Source organism: Canis lupus, chromosome 13, assembly GCF_011100685.1.
Source record: "Canis lupus familiaris isolate Mischka breed German Shepherd chromosome 13, alternate assembly UU_Cfam_GSD_1.0, whole genome shotgun sequence".
NCBI lineage: Eukaryota > Metazoa > Chordata > Mammalia > Carnivora > Canidae > Canis > Canis lupus.
This window is the reverse complement of record NC_049234.1, coordinates 61,626,579-61,647,867: the sequence shown is the minus strand read 5'-3', so window position 1 is coordinate 61,647,867 and position 21,289 is coordinate 61,626,579. Positions and strand designations below refer to the sequence as shown.

The 21,289-nt window shown below is 37.1% G+C and overlaps 1 protein-coding gene across 8 annotated transcripts in view; it reads right to left on the bottom strand.

Annotated features, from left to right (window-relative positions):
• Positions 1-21,289, bottom strand: part of SLC4A4 (solute carrier family 4 member 4) — a 343,382-nt gene that overhangs the window by 84,215 nt on the left and 237,878 nt on the right. For all 8 annotated transcript variants that reach the window (XM_038556290.1, XM_038556288.1, XM_038556289.1 and 5 more), the window contains 2 exons: positions 9,879-10,012; positions 3,281-3,552 (listed from right to left, as the gene is read on the bottom strand). In XM_038556290.1, the coding sequence (XP_038412218.1) occupies positions 3,281-3,552; positions 9,879-10,012 (406 nt within the window). The remainder of the gene's footprint in view (positions 1-3,280; positions 3,553-9,878; positions 10,013-21,289) is intronic.

Sequence of the window (21,289 nt, the reverse complement as noted above, 5' to 3'; positions counted from 1 at the left end):
AGTACTTTGTCTGAAATACCTCATTTTCTCCACGCAGTATAACAATTCTATAAGGTACACACTATTATTAACTCCATTTTACCAATGAGGAAGGTGAGGCAAAGCTTCCTTAGGAAAAGGAACTTGCCCAAAGTCACACATAGGGCATTAGTAGCCAAGCTGGGACTTAAATACAAGATTTTCTGACTTCAAATCCCTGCTATACTGCTTTACTGGTACCACCTAGAGGTAGTAGGAATTGTCAGAGTTCTTCCAAGACAGACTTTTTATACAAGCTAGAGAAAACAGGTCAAAGGCAAAGCTATCTCCACCTTCACCTACTATTCACTGTGCATGTTTCAAGCCTCAAGATAACTTTTATAAGAAAAATGATCCTGGGACCCCTGGGTGGCACAGTGGTTGAGTGTCCCTTCGGTTCAGGGCATGATCCTGGGTCCGGGGATCAAGTCCCGCATCCGGCTTCCCACAGGGAGCCTGCTTCTCCCTCTGCGTGTGTTTCTCATGAATGAATAAACGAAGGAAGGAAGGAAGGAAGGAAGGAAGGAAGGAAGGAAGGAAGGAAGGAAGGAAGGAAGGAAGGAAGGAAGGAAGGAAGGAAAGAAGGAAAGAAGGAAGGAAGGGGAGGGGAGGGGAAGGGAGGGGAGGGAGGGAGGAAGGAAAAAGAAAACAACGATACTTCTTGGAAGGAAAATTACATGTAAGATCTTTATATATTTTCATGGCTGAAACCATTCAAATATGTCTTCCTTGGCTTCATGTTACCCCCTCCGCCAGCATCCAATTAAAACAAGGAGCACCAATTTCCATTAGCCTCAGGTAGGTAGATCTTCTTTGCTCCAGGTGTGCTGGCAAAGCCCTCATTGGGCTTTATGAATACCTCAAACCTTAAAACAACTGAGAAAGTTTTTTTTTTTCCTTTAGAAAACTTTGTTGAATGACTACTCAAATTTGCCTATGAAGTCAGATTACAGACCTTTTTCATATAAATACTTACATATCAATAAAGACAGAAATAAATGAAGGGGAAAGTTAAAAAATCCTATAGTTAAATACATCTGTGAGCCAATATTTTGAACATGCATAGTATGGACTTCTCCTGAAGGTCCACAATGGAGGATAACCTCCTTTTTCTTTTAGGAGAAGTTCTCCATGGTTATGTAATGGTAACATCTGTGTTTCAAGCATATTTAATTGACCCTAATGATAGTATCTATCATGTATCGAGAGCTTACTCTCTTCTATGCAGTTTTTTTTTAAGGTTTTATTTATTTATTCATGAGACAGAAAGTGAAGCAGAGGGAGAAGCAGGCTCTCAGCTCTCCAATTCAGAACTCGATCCCAGGACCCTTGGGATCACAACCTGAGCCAAAGGCAGATGCTTACCCAAACGAGCCACCCAGGCGCCCTTCAAGCAGTTTTTAAGTTATGAAATATTTGTAATCAGTATATATTTTAACAATAAGTTTTTGCACCCATATGTCTTTCATGTTGCCTGAATCTTTAAACTTCCGCATTATACCGATCTCCGCTTTTTAAGCATGTGTTTTGTTTTAATGCGTGTTTACTATTCTTAAAGAAGACAAAAGAATCCATGAGCGCAAAACCCAACGATGCCCTATCTTTTCCTCAGTGTTACTGACTGACCCAATTTTCTCTTGGCTCTTACTACTCAAGATGTATGCAGGTCTTCTAAAATCTCTCCACCAAAGTGGCAGAGAAGAATTCAGATACGACACCAAGATATCTGAGAGCAATCTGACACAGCCTGTCAGAAGCATTAAAATTCTCTGTAGTCTCTTGTTTCGTTTTTAAATTCATAATCATTTTGTTTGCCTCCTAGTCTATAATCCATCCATGTTTGTTTTACTGTAATTAAGAGGTTTTTTTCCTCAGGGATGCCTGAGTGGCTCAGTGGTTGAGCATCTGCCTTTGGCTCAGGGCATGATCATGGGGTCCTGGGATCGAGTCCCACAGCAGGCTCCCTTCAGTACAACAGTGTACTGAGGGCTGTATAAACCTGAGCATAGATGTGGTGGGGCACATGTATGCAATGTGTACTTCTACTTAGAGATTCTGAGTCTCACTATGTCTCTCCCTTTCTCTGGGTCTCTCATGAACAAATAAATAAAGTTTAAAAAAAAAAAAGAGGTTTTTCCTCAGAATCTCTAAGTAGAAGTACACATTGCATACATGTGCCCCACCACATCTATGCTCAGGTTTATACAGCCCTCGGTACACTGTTGTGCTCCTGCTGCTACAAGATCTTTGTCAGAAGCATGGAGTGTACGTGAATTTTTATTTATTCTAAGGGACAATGACCTGTAGCTAATTGCATGACCTGGGATAACTAACATCATCACCATTAGTTATAATCAGTCTGACACAAATGTCTACCCCTCATCCTCCCAGAGCAAATATAAAACAACTTTCCCCATTGTGAATCTTTTCTCCCAAAATGCCTTTCATATTATAAAATGATGATGCATTACTCCAAAAAAAAAAATCCCAAAGACCAAATTGAGCACTTTTTGGGGGACAAGTCCTGATGCTGACCCAGGTTTGACAAGATGGATATTAAAGTGCTAAGATGTGTAGCATCATATTCCTTACTCAAAACTTACTTTTTACTTTTATGCCTTTCTGAACTCCAGAATGTAAATCTTCCCTGAGAGCATAACATTCCTTCTTTTCTTTCTTTCATTTTTCCTTTTCTTATTTACCTTTTCTAGCACAGATGAACTATAAGGCTCTACTTTACCACTAGGTGACTCCACTCTGAATCTTTTTTTTTTTTTTTTTCACGCTTCAAATTATATACAGTGAATGAGTACCTTGTTTCTTCTAAAAGCTTACAACCATCTATTTAGACTTTTGGAAGAGATTCCTATAGTAATAAGGAAACAGCAAAATATGGCACAAAAGTTCAGAGGACTACTGAGTTGGTTTGGTCCTTATATCTGTTAATATTTGTACCTGGTTCCCTCAACTATCAGATAATTTCAAGAATAATGTACACTAAATTTCTTTGCAAATACTACAGTTTGAGTTAATTTCAAAGTATGAGCTAATTATGTTCACATTTCAGAGCTTCTGGTTTCACTTCCCGATTGCATCACATGGCTAAGATACCTTGGGTGATGAGATTTCAAATTCAGCAGGATGGTTTCTCAGAGAAAATAAAAACCTTCTCCTGAGGATCATGATAAAAATTTGCATGCATGGAGCCTATACCTTTCTCCAAACACAGGGTAAGCACAAACACTAAGCATGATGTCCTCACCTGGGTCGGGAGGCATACAAGCACAGGAAAACTGAGTATTGTAGCCCACTTTGAAGTCAGAGTTGATGGGGTAGTAGTCAGCTAGCTTGATCATCTTCTTGAAAGCATCATAGATGAAGATGAAGCTAATCAGAGAAGAGAAGCCCTCTTCAGTAAAGCGAGTGAAGTACTGAACCAGGAAGCTGGCATCTGTGGCTACCAAAATGAGACACAGGAAGGCTGACCACAAGCCAATCCACAGGCGAAACTCCAGATAGTCAAAATTATGGTCCCTGGAAAGAAGAAAGAAAGGTATTTAGACTCCTCCTCCATGGAACTCAAGGAATAATAGAAAACTGCCCAATGACCTCAGAATGATTGCTCAAAATAAGCACTCACTTTTAGCCTCTAGATATAAAGCTTAGTCTTAGTTTCATCCAGAAAATATTAAGTTTGAAGGTGTGATCTAGTGACATTATTATGCTACCATAAGGAAATAATCCTAGAAGTTTAAGAATGGCATATCAAAAGTAGTCATACCATTTGTATGTAAATAACTCAATTTTCTCATTCTGAAAATCTGGTCCCTGCCTTAATGGAGTTTATAAAATAAACACTTTGGAAGGGCAGCCCGGGTGGCTCAGCAGTTTAGCACCACCTTCAGCCCGGGGCGTGATCCTGGAGACCCGGGATGGAGTCCCATGTCGGGCTCTCTGCAGGAAGCCTGCTTCTCCCTCTGCCTGTGTCTCTGTGCCTGCCTCTCTCTCTCTCTCTCTCTCTCTCTCGAATAAATTAAAATAAAATCTTTGTAAAAAAAGAAAGTGTCATGTTGATACCCAGTATGCACCCAATAAATGTTTGTGCGCTTTACTGGTTAATGAAAACACTAAGATAAATATAGTCTCTGACCCCACCTCATTGCAGTCTCCTGAGAGAGACAAACTGATAAACATAATCACACCATAAAATACTACATGATGTCTAAAGATTCCCACAGAGTATCCCAGAAGAACAACTAATTCTGGCTGGGGGGACAAATGGAGTTGCAGCAAAAACTCAAAGCAATTAAGGGTAAATAGGATTAGTATACTGTAGTCAGAGCGAGAAAGGCTGCCTTGCCATGCAATAGCCAGATGCAGCCGCTTCTCATGAAGCTTGTGCACAGACATATCTTCCTGCTAAAGTTGTGTGTGAAGCATCTTGCCACCACCTTGTTTTTTGTCTGTTCCTATCCCACAGCAGTCTTAGAATAAGCTGCCTCCATCAGAGTACGCCATTGTTTTTTTGAAGGCTTTTCCATTTCTTATAAGTAAATTAGTTCACGTTTGAGAAAAGATGGGTCAAGTGTTGACATTTTACCATTTCATACTGATTCTTTTAAAACTATGTGAAGATTACTTATAGTATCTTTTTCTCATCATTTGTGATGAAAAAGCAAATAGTAGTAGTCATATTTCTCCTACAAGAAAAAGTCTAAATCAAGGATCCTGCATGCTTGAAGCTCTACAGTCTTGCTTTTAAACAATGGATTTCTGATAGTGATATATTTTAATACTTTGCTAAAGGAATGACATCAACATCTTCACCACCACCAAGTTTGGGCCACCAAGAAGTATTTGCTTAATTATAAGTCCTTAATGGACATCCATGTTTGCCCTGACCAAAGTCATTTTCCACATCCCAGCCAAACTAATCTTTTAGAATGTAAATAAGATCCCCCACCTCCATTTAAAACTTTTTGATGGCTTCACACTAATCTTAGAATAAACTTTAAATTCTCTAAGCTAACACAATGCTTGACATATAGGTTTCCAGTGAAAACTTGCTAGATGAATTAAGGTATGCCTATGTGGCTTAGGATTTGAAACAGTTACTGACATGACCTACGAGCCATCACAGGGAGCCAGGAGATCCTGAGTGAAAATTTTACATAATATTAGAATTACAAGTTCCTTATATACTGTGATGGTTAGTTTTATGTGTCAACTTGGCTGGACCACGTGGTACCCAGATATTCGGTGAAACATTACTCTTGGTGTCTCTGTAAGGGTGGTTTTGGTGAAATTAACATTTAAGTTGGCAGACTCTGAATAAAGCAATGGCTTTCCACAATGTGGGTGAAACTCACCCCATCAAGTTCTTCAACCAAATAAAGTAAAATACTTGCCAACCCCAAGCAAGAAATTTTCTCCAGTAGGTTGCATTTGGATTTTATCCAGAACACGCCACTTTCTGGTTCTACAGGAGACACCCTTTGAACTGGAACTGGAACATCAACTCTGCTGGGTCTCCAGCCTGCTGGCCCACCCTGCAGATTTCTGACCTGCTAGTCTCTATAACCTTGTGAGCCAATTCCTTAAATCTCTTTATCATATTGGTAGTTTCCCTGGAGAACCTTAATACAGAGACAAATTAGTCAAATAGGTCTCATTTTATAGATGAGGGCACCAAGGCCAATGGAAGTTAAGTCATTTATCCAGTGCCAAAGCCTTGATGGCAGAACTGAACCAGAAACCAAATCTCTACATTCCTGGACTGGTCCTTTAAAAAATTTACACCATCATTCCTCTACCTGATTTGTATTTAGGGTGGACCTTTCAAAAAAATCACTGTCGTTTGTTTCCCTCTTTTCACCAAATCACATAAATTTTACCAAAGCAGGATATTATTGACACTAGGGTAGAAAGTTATCACCTATGGATTTCCTGGAATCTTTCTGAAGACAACTTTTGCATTCTCCTATAGTTCCCTTTGCATCTGGAACCCCACTGCTTAATCCTGTGCATGTCTCTGTGAGATAAGTGGACTATAGAGAAAGCTAAATTCTAGGAATTTGAGATAATTTACATTATCACAGAATGAGTCAAGTTTCAATAGAGCTAAGAAACAGTACTTCTGAGCCAGCAAACTTTTTTCTTAAAATAAAAAATTTTAACAATTATCTAGTTTTAGCTTCCTTAACGGGATGAAGTTAGGACAATCTTGATTTGTTCTGGGAATGCTAATGGTTGCTGAGAGTATTGATGTTTACAGGACAGGATGAGAAACAAATCCAATAACTAGTTAAGGGTTAGGAACATTCAGTTTGAGTACAAAGGAAAAAACTGCATGTATAAACTTAAATCTTAGGATCTAAACAATATACCAAAATAGCTCCTCTAAAATACTTAAATATTCTCAAAGTAGCTCTATAAGATAAACCCAAATAAAATCACTAAAACCCATGGCACTTCATTGTAAAAGTGATGTTTACAGCAGCAATAAGAAAGAGGAATAAGAGATGAGAAACTTTTTAAAATAAGTTGATCAACAGTAATGACTACAATAAAATGGCAATATTACATCCAATAAGATTATCAGTCCCTTTAGTGCCAAGTTTAAATAGCAATTAAGTTATACAAAGTAACAGGAAATGATAGGAAAGACAAAAGAAACTATTGTGAATTCAAATGAAAAAATGGGTTTACATACTTATGCTTTCACTGTGTTCCTAGATATTTTGAATTATAGTTTGTTTCTAAGCAGCACAGAACCAAGGTACAAACTGAAGAACTCATCTGAAACATGCTACAGAAATTAATGTTTAGTCAATGCCAAATATAAACTCCCTAAAACTACATGAATAAATCCAGTAATAGAAGAAAATAATCATTTGAAAACCCTTAAGTAAATTGTTCAAAGAATAGAAGGAAAAAAAATATTGAATGACCAAATGACAATTATGCAGGTTAGACTCCAACTTTAATTATGAGGCTACCATGGTGGTAAACTTCTTTCAGATTCCTCACTCAAGAAAAAGAAAAGGCATCTAATTCTCTGTTACTGGCTTAGAATGTGTGAAAACAGCGCAAAGGAGGCTGCAGAATTAGGAAAATAAAACTACAACTGACATTTGGAAACTTGTAAGCTCTTTCCTTTGTTCTGTCATGAATTTTAAAAGGAGGTGACATTATGTCTTTCATATTCCTTTATGATTCTCCAGTTTATAGGGCAAACATTAAAACTGTATCCCATGTTAGAAGGACATCTGTGGATTTTGTGGAGTTTATGTTTGAGTCCACTGAAGCTACAAAACAAGGATTTATCTACTTCTCAAAAAATGGTAAAATATGTTGGGGAAAAATCTGGGCAAGACAGACTAGACCAGTTTCTTTACCGAAGGATTTCTCAGATTCCTTAGTAAGCGAAAGTGTAAAGTGAATTACTGGGAGGGAGATAAAATATACAGCACTTTCCAGATTTATTGGGATCACAGCAGCTTTTTGTCCACTGAATAACGAAAATGGGACTAGAAGTTGAGGAAATACACTCTGAGAAATAGTGATCTACACAAATAATCTGTCTCTAGACAAAATATTAGCACTGTTATTCTAATATTTAAGCAAATGATACAGCATTGTGAATAAAATACTAAGGTTTGCCACATAAGCACCACATGCTACTTGGTGATGAATTTAAAGCACAGTTTCTCAAATGTTTCTTGTTGCTTTACAACTGTTTTCAAATAAATCACTTGGAACTATGTTTACATTACCAATTATGATGAAACAGAAGGGAAAGTGAGAAAGGAACTTGCTTAGTGAAAGGAAATAACCTCTATCCTACAATTATCTAAAGTAAACTGGGATGCAAACATTTTCTGTATATTAAAACTCTGATCACATTGCATCCAATAAATCTTTCTGCAAAGGTTGCACATGTTTGTTCCTGTTTATAGTACATGCTTGTTTCATCTTCCACAAAAGCTTTCTTGTCTCCCAGTGTTTTCTTAAACATATAAAAACGGTTTAACTTTCTATAAACTGACACGAACAGAATTCTTTCCGATGTCCTTCTGAGAACTATGATGGAAGAGGGTTTGTAGTGATGAGCTACAGAAGATTCATATTATTTAAAATTCAAACTTTAAATTTTCATAAGACCCTTGCTGATGTTCTCAACCCAGTTTTCAAAACACTAGTTTTAAATCCTCATTCCTTCTTCTACCTCGTAATTCTTTTTGATGGCACACACAATTTCAAAGGCTACTGTGCCAGTACCTAAGTCCATGAGGTATCACGTAGGTAATAAAATTTCCAATAATAAACTCTTAAAAATGTATAACAATATAAGAATATGGAAATTCCAACAAGGAATGTCAGCAAGTCATGTGAAATTCTGCAATCTGCCTAAGGATTGAGAACTGCTGGGATAGGCAATTCTGAGAGGTATCAAGTTCATTAGAAAGAGGCCAGAATACTCAGTTTGATTTTGAATCTATTTGTGTGTTAATGTGGCCAGTTGGATAATTCGCTTAACTTGATTTTTCTCCTTCTTAAAATGATCCATCAACTTCTAAAAGAAAATATGATATCACAGTCGTTATGTCCATTGGGAGTGTCTAGTGATTCCATAAGAGGCACAGGCTCCCGAGTCAGCAGGAATTCAAATTCCAGGCCTACAAACAACAGATGATGGATCCTTCAGCAATGCGCTCACCCTCTCCCTGCCTGTTTTCTCATCTATAAAACAGGGTATGGTCCCTACACCTCACAGTATTGCTACAGGACTCAAATGAGGGAATCCATGCAATATACGTAGGGTAATACTTGGTATCTTGGTACGTGATCAGCACTCAACAAATGTTATTACTCAGTTGACTCTTAAGACGTATCTTTAGTTAAGAACACTGAAATCAGGGCAGCCCAGGTGGCTCAGCAGTTTAGCATCACCTTCCATCCAGGGCCTGATCTTGGAGACCTGGGATCGAGTCCCATGTAGGGCTCCCTGCATGGAGCCTGCTTCTCCCTCTGCCTAGGTCTCTGCCTCTCTCTCTCTCTCCGTGTCTCTCATGAATAAATAAATAAAAATCTTAAAAAAAAAAAAAACTGAAAACAGGATTAGGAGCAGTGGATCACTGGAGCCACTAGTCTCTCATTAATGAGCCATGTGACCTTGAACGAGACATTTCATTTTTCTAATGTATCATCAGGATCATGGCAGGAAATAGAAGGCATTCTCAAATGGAAATTGTAAAGAAAACTTAATAAATGGGCTATTTACAAAGGTGTCAGTAACAGAGAATGGCAAGGTACTCAGGGACTAGCAAAATCAGGAAGCCACTTTTACCTCCTGGCTTGAAAAGACCAAGGAAGAAATAGAGTCATCAGAGCCTGGAGAGGCCAGAACCAGAACAGAGGAGCCACCTTACAGGGGCTACAGTCAGGGAACAAGCTATTGTCAGACTGCTGTGTTAAAGCAGGGCCAGTGAGGTGCCAAAAGGTAGACACACACCCCTACCTCTCTCCCTTCCTGTCCTACTGATGCACTACTAAACCCAAGAAGCCAGCAGGCAAAGGAGTTTAGGTGTTGCAATCCACATGGGGCAGCCCCTGAGGCACAAAGCAAGACTACAGGGGCAGAGAATGATGATGAGAGAAGCAGATAGTATGCCATATGGGCCTCAGCTGAATCAAACGTAAAATGAGTGTTGGAATACGTAATCCCAAAGGGCCTTTCAACCTACATCTTAAAATTCCCATATGCTGACTGATCTAATTATTATTCTACACTCAGTCTAGACTATGAATGTTCTACGATCAAACCATCCTAATTTATAATTAGATATGTATATACATACTTGCTGAAATTAAATAGAAGCCTCTCAAAAACTAGAACAGGTCCTGTGCTGCTCAAAATAGTGAGGGGTTGACCGGCAAACAGGCAAAAGATGGCTCCAGAGACAGCTGTGCCCAGGAAGCTCTCCAACACACCCTAATAGAAAGAAAATAAAGCTGTTAAGAGAAACACATCTTTTTTCTTCCCATGTGTGATGTCACTAGGGAAATTAAGCACATGAATATGCTATTATGAGGGCCATAGCAAACATAGCAAATAGACATGAAGGAATTAAGATTCTTACCAGTATAAATATTACCATTTATTTCACTGTAAGATTTAGTCATCCCTCCCTACTCCAAGGGCTGATCTGCTCCAAAGAACTCTTGTAACTATAATGACTGGTGGTTGACTACAGAAGGCAAAAGGTGACTCTGATCCATCCTAAAAATATTAATCGAAGCTTCTGCATGTTAAATCATACTGTGTAATACCACCAAGTGGGTAGAAGTGATTCCGTACTTTTGGTGATGTTTTTCTCTTCATGGTTACCTTCAGTGTTTGTTTCAGCCTGACTTCACTTGCACATAGTAGGTATGTATAAGTAGTTACATTTTATACACAAAAGCTATTTTTCTAAAGGAAAGATTTGAGAGGGGAGCAAAGCGGGACAAAAAAAGTTAGTTGCCCTTTATCTGCAATCTCTAAGACACCAACTCCAAAAAAAAAAATTCTCATTACATACTCTTTGTCCAATGTAAACTTATAGAAGAGCTTTAATTTATTTTAGAGGAAATACATATGTAGGAACATGAGTAACTAAATCTTTGTGGCCACACCTCCCCATAGTTGTATCTCTGGAAACTCAACCCATAATTTTCCTTTAGCCTAACAAGAACAAGGAAACATGAACCATCAAGCATCACTGATTTATAAGATTATCCTAACTTTCTTAATGATGTCATTTGGGACCAACATCTCAGACGATAGCAAACTAGCCCATTTCCTCTATCTTTCATCAGTTCGAACTTTAGTTAGAAAAGCACAAAGTAAGAGGATCCCTTTCTAAACTTGAAATAGTATTCTATCAAGGGATGATTTTTTAAATATAAAAAAGATGACAGAGTCCTTTTATTTATACATAAGTGTATACATCTAGACCATAAATCTTGTAAGATAAAATTTTTTCAAATGAGTAAATATTCTATAGATTTAAAAGACACAAATATATATATGTATATATATATATATTTAATGGTAGATTAATTTACATGAGAGCGAAACTATGTGATCTCTATATGTGTATATTAAAATAAAATGGTACCAAAAAGATCTCCCTCTTCAACTGAATAATAAATTAAAGTATGTGCAATAAGTTAAAGTATGTGCATCAAAGTATGATTTATGTTTACATAAAACAAGCCATCTCTTAATCTAAACCACTCTTTGTTTGGAGCAGAATGGATTTCTGGGTAACCTGAAACACAGCTCAGTCATCCCCAGCCCCCACCAAACATTTAACCTATCTACCTGTCACCCTACATCCACCTCTTTCCACTGCCCCAACAGTTCTCCGGCAACTTTCATTCACTTATCACATAATATAATGAAATGATTATGAAGGAATTGTTTTTTAAATCAAGTTACAGTTATAGAATGAATAAGTCACAGGAATAAAAGGCGTAACATAGGAAATACATTCAATGATGTTGTAATAGCATCACATTTTGAGGGATGGTAGCTACACTTATGGTGAGCACAATACAACATGTAGAGCAGTTGAATCACTATGTTCCTTCTACACCAAAAACAAATGTAACATTCTATGTCAACTATACTCAAATTTTAAAAATGCTTTTTTAAGTAATAAAAGTTTACATATCAAAATGAGAAAAATCAACTTTCAGAACTTAAATACACTAAGTGCTATAGTCATTTAAAAAGCCATCCTAAGATACCCTTATGATGATGATTACTCAAAATGTTTTTCACACTGCTTCAGAGCCAGCAGTGGCTCCTTACAATGACACTGGCAATAGCACATCCTCCTCTTTGAACGGTAGAGTTCAATTCAGAAAACAGTTAAAAATTCTTTAGAACAGCACTATGTAATAATGGGGTTGGGTGGAGAAAGGGCAAAAAATCACAAGGGTTGACAAATAAGACTGGTTTCTCACATAGTGAGCATCCATATTCTGAAACAATCCAGAACTATTCCCATGTAAGAAGTCTAGGTTGAAAGGCTGGCAGGAAGGGATGTGGTTTCCACAGATGTGAGTCCTACTACATGACTGAAGAATGTCACTTCATTATTTTATAGTCATTCCAGACATAATCAGAGTATCCACCTCATTCTTCTTTAGAGGGACAGAATGAAGAATAACCAGCAAGGCTAGCAGAACCAGGTTGCATTTATGCAGAGAAGAGACTCCCCTGTGCTCAACAAATAGTTTCGATCTCTTACATGTGAAGGTATTGAGATTCAGGAGAGTTAAATGATATGAACAAATCCACATTCAATGTGGAACAAGTGTATGGAGTATGGTACCGATCCAACTACTGCCTCACCCATAGCAAGGATAAAAGGTAAGCTTTCAGCTGGAATATTCTTGGACATGCAGTTTTTCACCTTCTGTGCATTGACCTTGGGTTTTTCTTCTTAAATGTCTTTTCATTTAGATCTTTCTCTCTATAACTTACTTTCGTGTGTGTAACATGAAAGAGTAGGAATGGAGTGCTCCATGTGGCAGGACAAGCCATACTCTGGATATATCTGACAGGCAAAGTTACTGTATCATCCTTTATCAAGCATGGAAAAGTGCCTACTTCTTATTACTACTGCATGATCAAAATACAACACAGCCTGAGCGAAAGAGAGAACATGAAGGAAGTCAGAAATACGAGATTAAGAATCCTCTACTTGAAAAAAAAAATTAAAAAAAAAAAAAAAGAATCCTCTACTTGATTTGACATTGCTATTAATCTCTCTGAGGGCAAGCACAGGGTCTCTGGGGGCCTTCCTATTTTTCCTTCTCTCAACAAGCTTTGCACTAGCCCTGCATGTGCTCTGTAGGCATGCAGGAAACACCAGAGGAACTGAAGAAGAAATACCCAAATCATACCCTCGCTTCCATTTAATCAAAGGTCAACAGCCATTGTTGCTCACTCGGTAAAGATAACAACGAATTTCTTCCAGAAAATGGCTGTGATTTATGGAAACCATGTGACTCTTAAAAGAGAGATTATTTTTATTTCAGTACTTGATCTTTTGGTAAGTGCTGCAGTTTCCATTCTGTTGCTGACAATTTTTGAAACAGAGACAGGTGATTTATTACATACACTGCACTGGAAACTTGCTTAAACGTAGAGATGCTTGCAGCATTTCTGAGAAAAAGAACTATTTTCACCACATTTTGATATGTTACTCTTGATAATAAGAAACTATAAAAATAATCTCATGCAATGAATAACTTCAGTTGAACTAACTAGAATTTGAAGCAATTTATAAGGCAAATTTATAAGAAACCCCTTTTCTGATTTATTATATTCAGGATTCACGAATATAAAAAAAGGAAAATAATATGTGTGTGTGTGTGTGTATTTTTAATAGCTGTAACTCATAAAGACACTTCTAACCCTGATTTCTCCTGCCTCTCTTATTTCTCATTTAGTTCATGAGAATACGTGTGACAGAATCTGGTGGGACAAAGTGTTCCAGTGCTGTCTGGTTAGGCTTTCATGTCCTTCCATTCCTGATCAAGTATCATCAACCCCTGAAGACAAGAATGAGCAAAGAACCAGCAGTTAGAAATCTAGAGTCTATCTAGACTTTGTTCTGTCACCAAAGTGCTGGTGATCTTGGGAAGGTCACTTAAAGCTTGCCAATTTTAGTTTCTTCATGGAGAGAAGTGGAGTTGATGTAGTTTAACCATGGACTCTGAAGTCAAAAATCTCAAAGTGACTCTAGACTATACCTTTCACTCAATCAACGACTTTAAGCAAGTTCATCTATGTCTTAAACGGTATACATATCAGATAATACATGTAAAATGTTTGGCGTAGTCTCCGATATAGAACACGTTTTTCATGAATAGTAACGTATACATAATGTATTTGTTTATATATAATATAGGAAGTTGAACTCAGATGATTTCCAACAACTCTCCCAGGTGGCTCAGCACAAACAGCATGTCTTGGAGTCAGGGATATCTGAGTTAAATCTCAGGTCCGCCAGTCACCAACTTCTCCACACTCTAATTGTCTCTTCTGTCGAATAAATTGCTATTTCACAGGAAAATTATTTGGGCTAAGAAAGATGATAATATATAAAAAGCTAAAAATAGAGATACGATAAAAAGTAGGTTTGCTTTCCTTCGCTGCTTCTCATCCCCTTTTCTCCAGTCTGCCTCTATTATTTCTTTTCATCAAAAGAAGGAAAAGATGGAGAGAGAACACTGAAAGGAGTGACGTGAAAAGAAAAAAAGATTAGTCCTCAGAGGAAATGTGGGAAAAAACGCTCTTTAGATCTTCAATATTCCCCAGAGCAAATACCAAATCAACAGAAGCCTGGGGGACAACACTAGAGCCATTGAAAATTGCTTCTTTTCATTCCTTGTGTTACTAAACACATGGAATCAACTATAACAAAACAGAAGAGTTTGTTTTATTTTACTGCAGTGAAGTCAAAACCCATATCCAAAACAATTTATGAACATCACTCTGCTTCCACCAGGATATGAAGTTAAACCCTGTTTTACAAAACAGCCAAGAAAATCAGCACAAGTCCCATAATAGAAAAATAAAGCATAAAAGAAGTCAAACTATAGGAACAAAATTCTTTTAATAAAACAAAACAGGGGATCCCTGGGTGGCTCAGTGGTTTAGCGCCTCCCTTTGGCTCAAGGCATGATCCTGGAGTCCCAGGATCGAGTCCTGCATCGGGCTCCCTGCATGGAGCCTGCTTTTCCCTCTGCCTGTGTCTCTGCCTCTCTCTCTCTCTCTGTCTCTCATGAATAAATAAATAAAATCTTTTTTTAAAAAATCAACCATAATTGGTAACACCAGCATTTTAGGTCTTTGAGCTACCTGTGACAAGGGCTGCCAGGCCATCATCCCTGTCATCACTAATGTAAAACAAGCACATTGAAAAGATGATGAAACATTAAAAATTAAAAATTTATGCTGTCAACTTTGACTTTACTGCAATTTAGCATCTTCATATGACACTAAAGAATGACGCTTCTTGTTTTATGTCCTTTTTACTAAGAAATCCATTATTTAGAATAATAATCACAACCATCTAGGGAATTTGGATGGCAAAAACAGGAGAAAAGTGGCACAACTGCCCAAGAAAACAAAAATTTTCTATCTTTGACAATTTTCAACCAACTAAAACTTGGAAAATAAAATATTTTGGTGGCAGTAAATGGTAAAGTATTCACAGACTTAACTGTAAAATTTCAAGCTTTTTAAAAGAAACTAAACTGTTTCTAACCATAAAAAGAAATTTCAGCCCATGCTCGTGGTAATTTATATGGACTGTGTAGAATGTTGAATAATAAAATTAAATTTCTCAAGCTGCGTCTTTTTGGATCTGAAATTTAGCCAAGAAAAATGATGCAGCCTAATGCCATTTAAACATGGTCAATAGAAATAGGTAGTCAGACCTGAATTATCTGATGTTTTGATGTCAGGTCCCCAGCATAAAGCCAAGCCACATGACCCAAGCCACATGATTAAAAATAAGTGAAGAAATGATGCAACTCTCTAAATCAAATTTGGGCCATATGACAATTACTAGGAAGCTTTTATTTCTGCTTTTTTTTTTTTTTTTAAGAAAAAATAATGATTTACCTTTACCTTTATCTTGAACAATTAACTCAAGATCTCTGAAGATTAGACCTGGAGTCAGTAGTTTCTTAAGAGTTCACCAGGTGATTCTCATATGGCTCAAATTTGAGATACACCCATTAGAAAAACTCCCTTCCTCTTTCAAAATAAGAACTACTTGCTAGCATTTGTTAAGGTCCACTTACATAGACCATTCATCTACACTGGGGAAGAAGATTGGATATTCAACCCTCATTTTTTTTTTATTTCACCTGTGTAGCTACAGTCAATAAATCAGTGATTTCTGTCCTGACAGATTGCAGCTCCCAAATCCTTATTGCCATCTACTCTGCCTAAAAGTGCTTTGTCATCATGAACAGGATTTCTGTTTACACTGCCCAGCAAGAACTGAAGGAAGAGAGAAGACTGAAAGATGAAGTAGCTCCTTGCTTGAAGAAAAGTATGAGCTAAAGCCTTCAGCAAAGAGCCACAATTCCAAGTCTGATAGGATGGATAGGCAAAATGGGAGGCTTTACGATATTTTTTTGTTTGAAGAGCTATTAATACGTACCTAGATCATTTGAAGTGCCCAAACATCAAATGCCAGTATGACCTTACACAAAAATCAGTTCCAGATGGATAAAAAAATTAAATGAAAACATAAAAGTACTAAGATAGGTGGGTAAATATTTTTCTGATCTTGGAGTGGGGAAATCTCTCTAAATATATAATGAAAATAAAAAGACTATAAAAGATTGAAGATTCTGAATACACAAAAATTAAAATCTGTATGGTAAAAGAAATCATGAATAAGGTGGAAAGACACAAGATAGATCTAGGACAAATAGATTCATGTTATTTCTGACAAGAAAGGGGAAAATATCCTTATTACACAAAGAGTTCTTATGAGCCAATCAGAAAAAAACCAAATACCTAAAGGGAAAATATGCCAAGGACACAAATACAAAGACATATAGTCAATAAAAATGTGGAAGAATATTCATCCTCCCTAAAAATCAAAGACATTTGAAATGAGTAAGAATAAGCCATCATCCTCAACCCACCGAATGGCAAAAATGAGAATATGGGACAAAATCCTGTTTTTGCAAGAGTGCATACAAGTGGACAGTCTTGTCCATTATTGGCAGAAATATAAACTGGTATCACCTTTGTGAGCGCAATTTAAAACAAATATAAAAAATAAAATAAGCATATCCTGCAAACATTCTGCTAGGAATTTTACTCTAAAGAGATAATTACAAAGAATGAAAACATGGTTAAGCACTACAGTTTGGGGACGCCTGGGTGGCTCAGTGGTTTAGTGCCTGCCTTTGGCCCAGAGCATGATCCTGGGGTCCCAGGATCAAGTCCCACATCGGGCTACCTGCGTGGAGCCTGCTCCTCCCTCTGCCTATGTCTCTGCCTCTCTCTCTCTCTGTGTCTCTCAGGAATAAATAAAATCTTAAAAAAAAAAAAAAAGCACTACAGTTTGCTTATAAATGAGAAAATTTGGGAAAACTGAAAATGTACTAATAGAGAATTTATTAGGTAAATTATAGGACATGCATTATCATGTGTATAAATAGATGTAGTCATTAAAAATCATGTCCAAGATCCATACCGAAGTGGAAAAACTTCCATTAAATACTAGTCATGTTATGAAACAGCAAGTGCATAATCTCATTTATACAAAATCTTATACATCAACCTATCTATTTACACATGCATTGCAAGATGTGTGAAAGATGTCCATGAAAATGTTAATAATGGTTATTTCTGAGTGATGAGTTTAAGGGCAAGTTTACCCTTTATGTAGTTTTTCCTGCATTGTTTGAATTTTCTACAACGCATAATTATATCTTATTAAAAATAAAGGTAACTCAAAATAATTGCAAAACAAACACAAAATAGTTTTAGAATGTCACAACATTTGGGATCATCAGCCTACCCAAATCACTATCCTTTTTTTAATCACCAAGAAAAAAGAGTTGACAAATGTCTTTCAGTGGGGAAAAGAAACAAATATGTTCTGGTAAGTGAAAAATTTGGTTATATTTGGCTTAACCTTAATCAAACAGGCTTAATTCAGAACTTGTACATGAAGTGACGCAAATTATTTTGTTAAGTTCCTTCCTGGGAGAAGAATAGCCAGCATACACATTGGAGGCAAGAAAGGAATGCAAGCCCTTTACTTTGACATGAAATACCCATTTTTTTTGCCTACCAAAACAATCCAACTATATCATTCCAACAGACTATCTCTACCCAACTTTTTAAGACTGTCACAGTTTTCTGGAAGACACTTTCAGGCAGATTAAGATGTCACCTTACATTTCCATTTCAAGAAAGAAATGCATTTTGGTGCCAAAGTGCAACATTGAGGTAAGTTGAAATTACTAAACGGTCGTCTTCACTATAATGAGGCAATTATCAATTTTCTTTAATCTTGCTGTCATAAATTAAACTTTATAAACTTCATAAAAAAGCATCTCTCTTACGGAGGAATATCATATGTGAATAAGAAATGATACATTTACAACCTCAGCAGATTGATTAAATATTCTCAGCACAGCAGTATGTTAAAGCTTCAAATTTGGAGATGCCAGCTATAAATGTTCCTTATTATGAGACAAATTTCCTTAAAATGTGCTCCGTTAGGCTCCATAAATATCACAAAATTCACAGAATTCTAAAAGTCTTACTGTATCCTTTTGCTAAAAGGTTTGTGAAAATAGGATTATATTTACTCCAGGGAAAGAAATTAAAATGACTTTCTTCATTCTAGACTATGTTCAGTCATTCACAATCAACAGTGTTGATTTGAGTGAAAAGATTTTTCTGTGTCATAAAGCTAAAAACAACTTTTAAAAACACAAAGACAAAAAAAAAAAAAAATAAAAATAAAAAAAAAAATAAAAACACAAAGACTTGCCACAAAGCATCTTGCCCATAGACTAAGCTATCTACAAATATTTGTTAAATCAATGTTTAACATTTTAATCAGAAGTATCTAAATGAACAGAGCAGTAAGCCTGCTTGGCAACCAAGAATATAAATACGGTACAGTGAGTTAGCATCCATGGTCACAGAGTTTAGTTTTGGAAAGGATATAATTCTAGGATGGTGAGGCTGAAAACCCTTTGTTTACTTCATAGCATGGCAAGGAGACCAGAGCATTATTACAGCGGGACCTACTGAGAAGAAGAATAAAAGTGTTGCATAATTCCTGGGTCTCAGAAAGCATATGCTCTAGTCCTTTGTTGTTGAACAACAGGAACAGGAAATAGGCTCAACCCAGGGCTGGATCCTACTTGGATAAATCTAAGGTCAACTCTTGGCAAAGCAATTCAGTCACCACAGAGGCCCAAGCTAAATTTTTAATTGTCTACACTTAAGGAATCCATGAAGACCCCCGCCAAAAGCCTTGGAGTCCTCTCAGAGAAGGATTGATGACCCAAACGTGTATGCCAAATTGAGAAACTTGTGCAGTCATCTATGTTGCCATTATAAATTGATTGTATGTGGAGCCATCATAGCTTCAATTCTTTCATTCTGAACTTAGGTCCATGGAAAATGATCAATATGGCTCCCAAGATCTGCTTCTAATAATGTAGGGACAGATACACAAGTGTGTTTGCAGGAATATTAAACATGCACTTATTTTATTATGATTAATATTCATTATAATTAATATTACACACATATTTTTTAGCTCTGAAATAAATGCGTAAATGTAAATTTCTGTCTTAGAGCAGGCAAGACCTCCTGCACAGAAGCTGGCAGAAGAGTCTGCTTAGACAACAACAGTGCAGTGACTCATCTGTATTTTCACAACATGTTTGTACCAGCACCCATGTCTATTTGTAGCCTGACAATAAAGGCCCTATGTGAACCATCTCTGAGCTGCCTGCCTTTAAAAGCAAGGACACTATTCTCATTTGACTCATTTGAGCTACTTGTTCAAAAGCACAGCTTTTGAGAATAACCCGCTGCCACATTATAAAGGTACGTGATATAATTGAAGATCACCTCAAGCTCTGCCAATGCCCTGCTTAGTCTGGATCTAGTGTTTGGAAAGTCAAATAGATGCAGAGGACTACCATCTAAATAAGCCCACTACATACCACTATTGGTATCTCCTCGGGACATAGAAAAAAAATAATGCCTTATCAACATCCTAGACTGTAAATACCATCAGAATAGGGGTTCTTATCTATCTTGGTCACTTATCTGTACCCCCGGCACTTAAAATAGCGTCTGCCACACAGTAGTCATGCAATAAATATTTGCAAAGGAATAAATCAACTTCTGCCATGGACCTGGGAAATGATCTGCGACTTCACACCAAATCCACAAAATATTTCATCCTAATGCCAAGTTAAGATTTCTACTGCTAGAGCATCAAAACGTCTGTATGTTCTAGTACCTGCTCTGAGATGCTTTTCAACATATTAAGTTACCTTACTCTCTAGTCCTTAAAATAGACAACCAATAGAAATATTCATTTAAGTCATCTACCACCGCAAGTAGTGATGGTAGTACCTTCAGTCATTGTACCAGTGCTTCCTATTAAAATACTGGGATATGTAAAACCACTCTAAAACTATTGAGTTGAGTGTGCATGGGTGTGCATGTGCACACTAATTTCTAGATCATTCTAGAGCTATAAATCCAGCACTCAGATCTATGCACCCATCCACTAATAGCATTAGTTTGCCCCAAAGAAACAGATAATAGACTATTCAGTTCAACAAATATATATTAACAATCATTAATTTTCTATCCTTTTTATGTTTCCACCACCTACTGTGACTTCTACAAGTACCAAATTGCAGTATTTTGCCAATACATTTTTTCAAAGGAAAAGACCAGAAGTGAGAGAAAAATATGCTCTTCGATATTTCCAAAGACTTTTAAAATGTTGAGTTCACAGTTTCAGTGAAATAATCAACAGAGGTTACAAAAGCTATTAATAAAGTAAGCAGAACATGTCTGGCAAATATCCTCGTAGGTCTGAATTTGATACTTTGAATTAAGTCAACTCCTAGGAGTGACATCCAGCAAAAGATCCTTTGAGCGGACAACCTAACGTCCAGACACGCTGAAAGCATTTGCTTCTCTGAAAGTCTGTAGAACTCAGAAAACTGCTTACTCCACCAGCAAGGCCTTTCCCATAACATTCATCACAGACGAAATACTCATGAGAACCACATATGTTACACAATAGAATCCTTTACTTTCCCCAAAATGTGCACATGTGGAAGTTAATTCACATAGGAGGGCCAACAATAGATCTGAACAGATTTCTTCCTCATCTCAGATGTGGTGTTTTAAAGCGAAGGCTTACGAGGTTGGAAAGGGGTTCAATTCAATTTAAAAAGGCAGGAAACTAACACATAGCAAGTGTCGCAATTTCTCCATCTCGATGAAAAGAACCTTCATGGAAAACTATGCGTTAAAAAATCATCTGCACAGGAAGTCTCCATGTATTCTGAAAGGCAGGGAAAGGTTTTTCTTGCCACTCTCAAAATCACAGCTTTTTTGTATTTTGCTAGCATGGCTTCCTGTTGCTCATGTTCTTCGTGCTGGCTTTAGGGTGCTTCC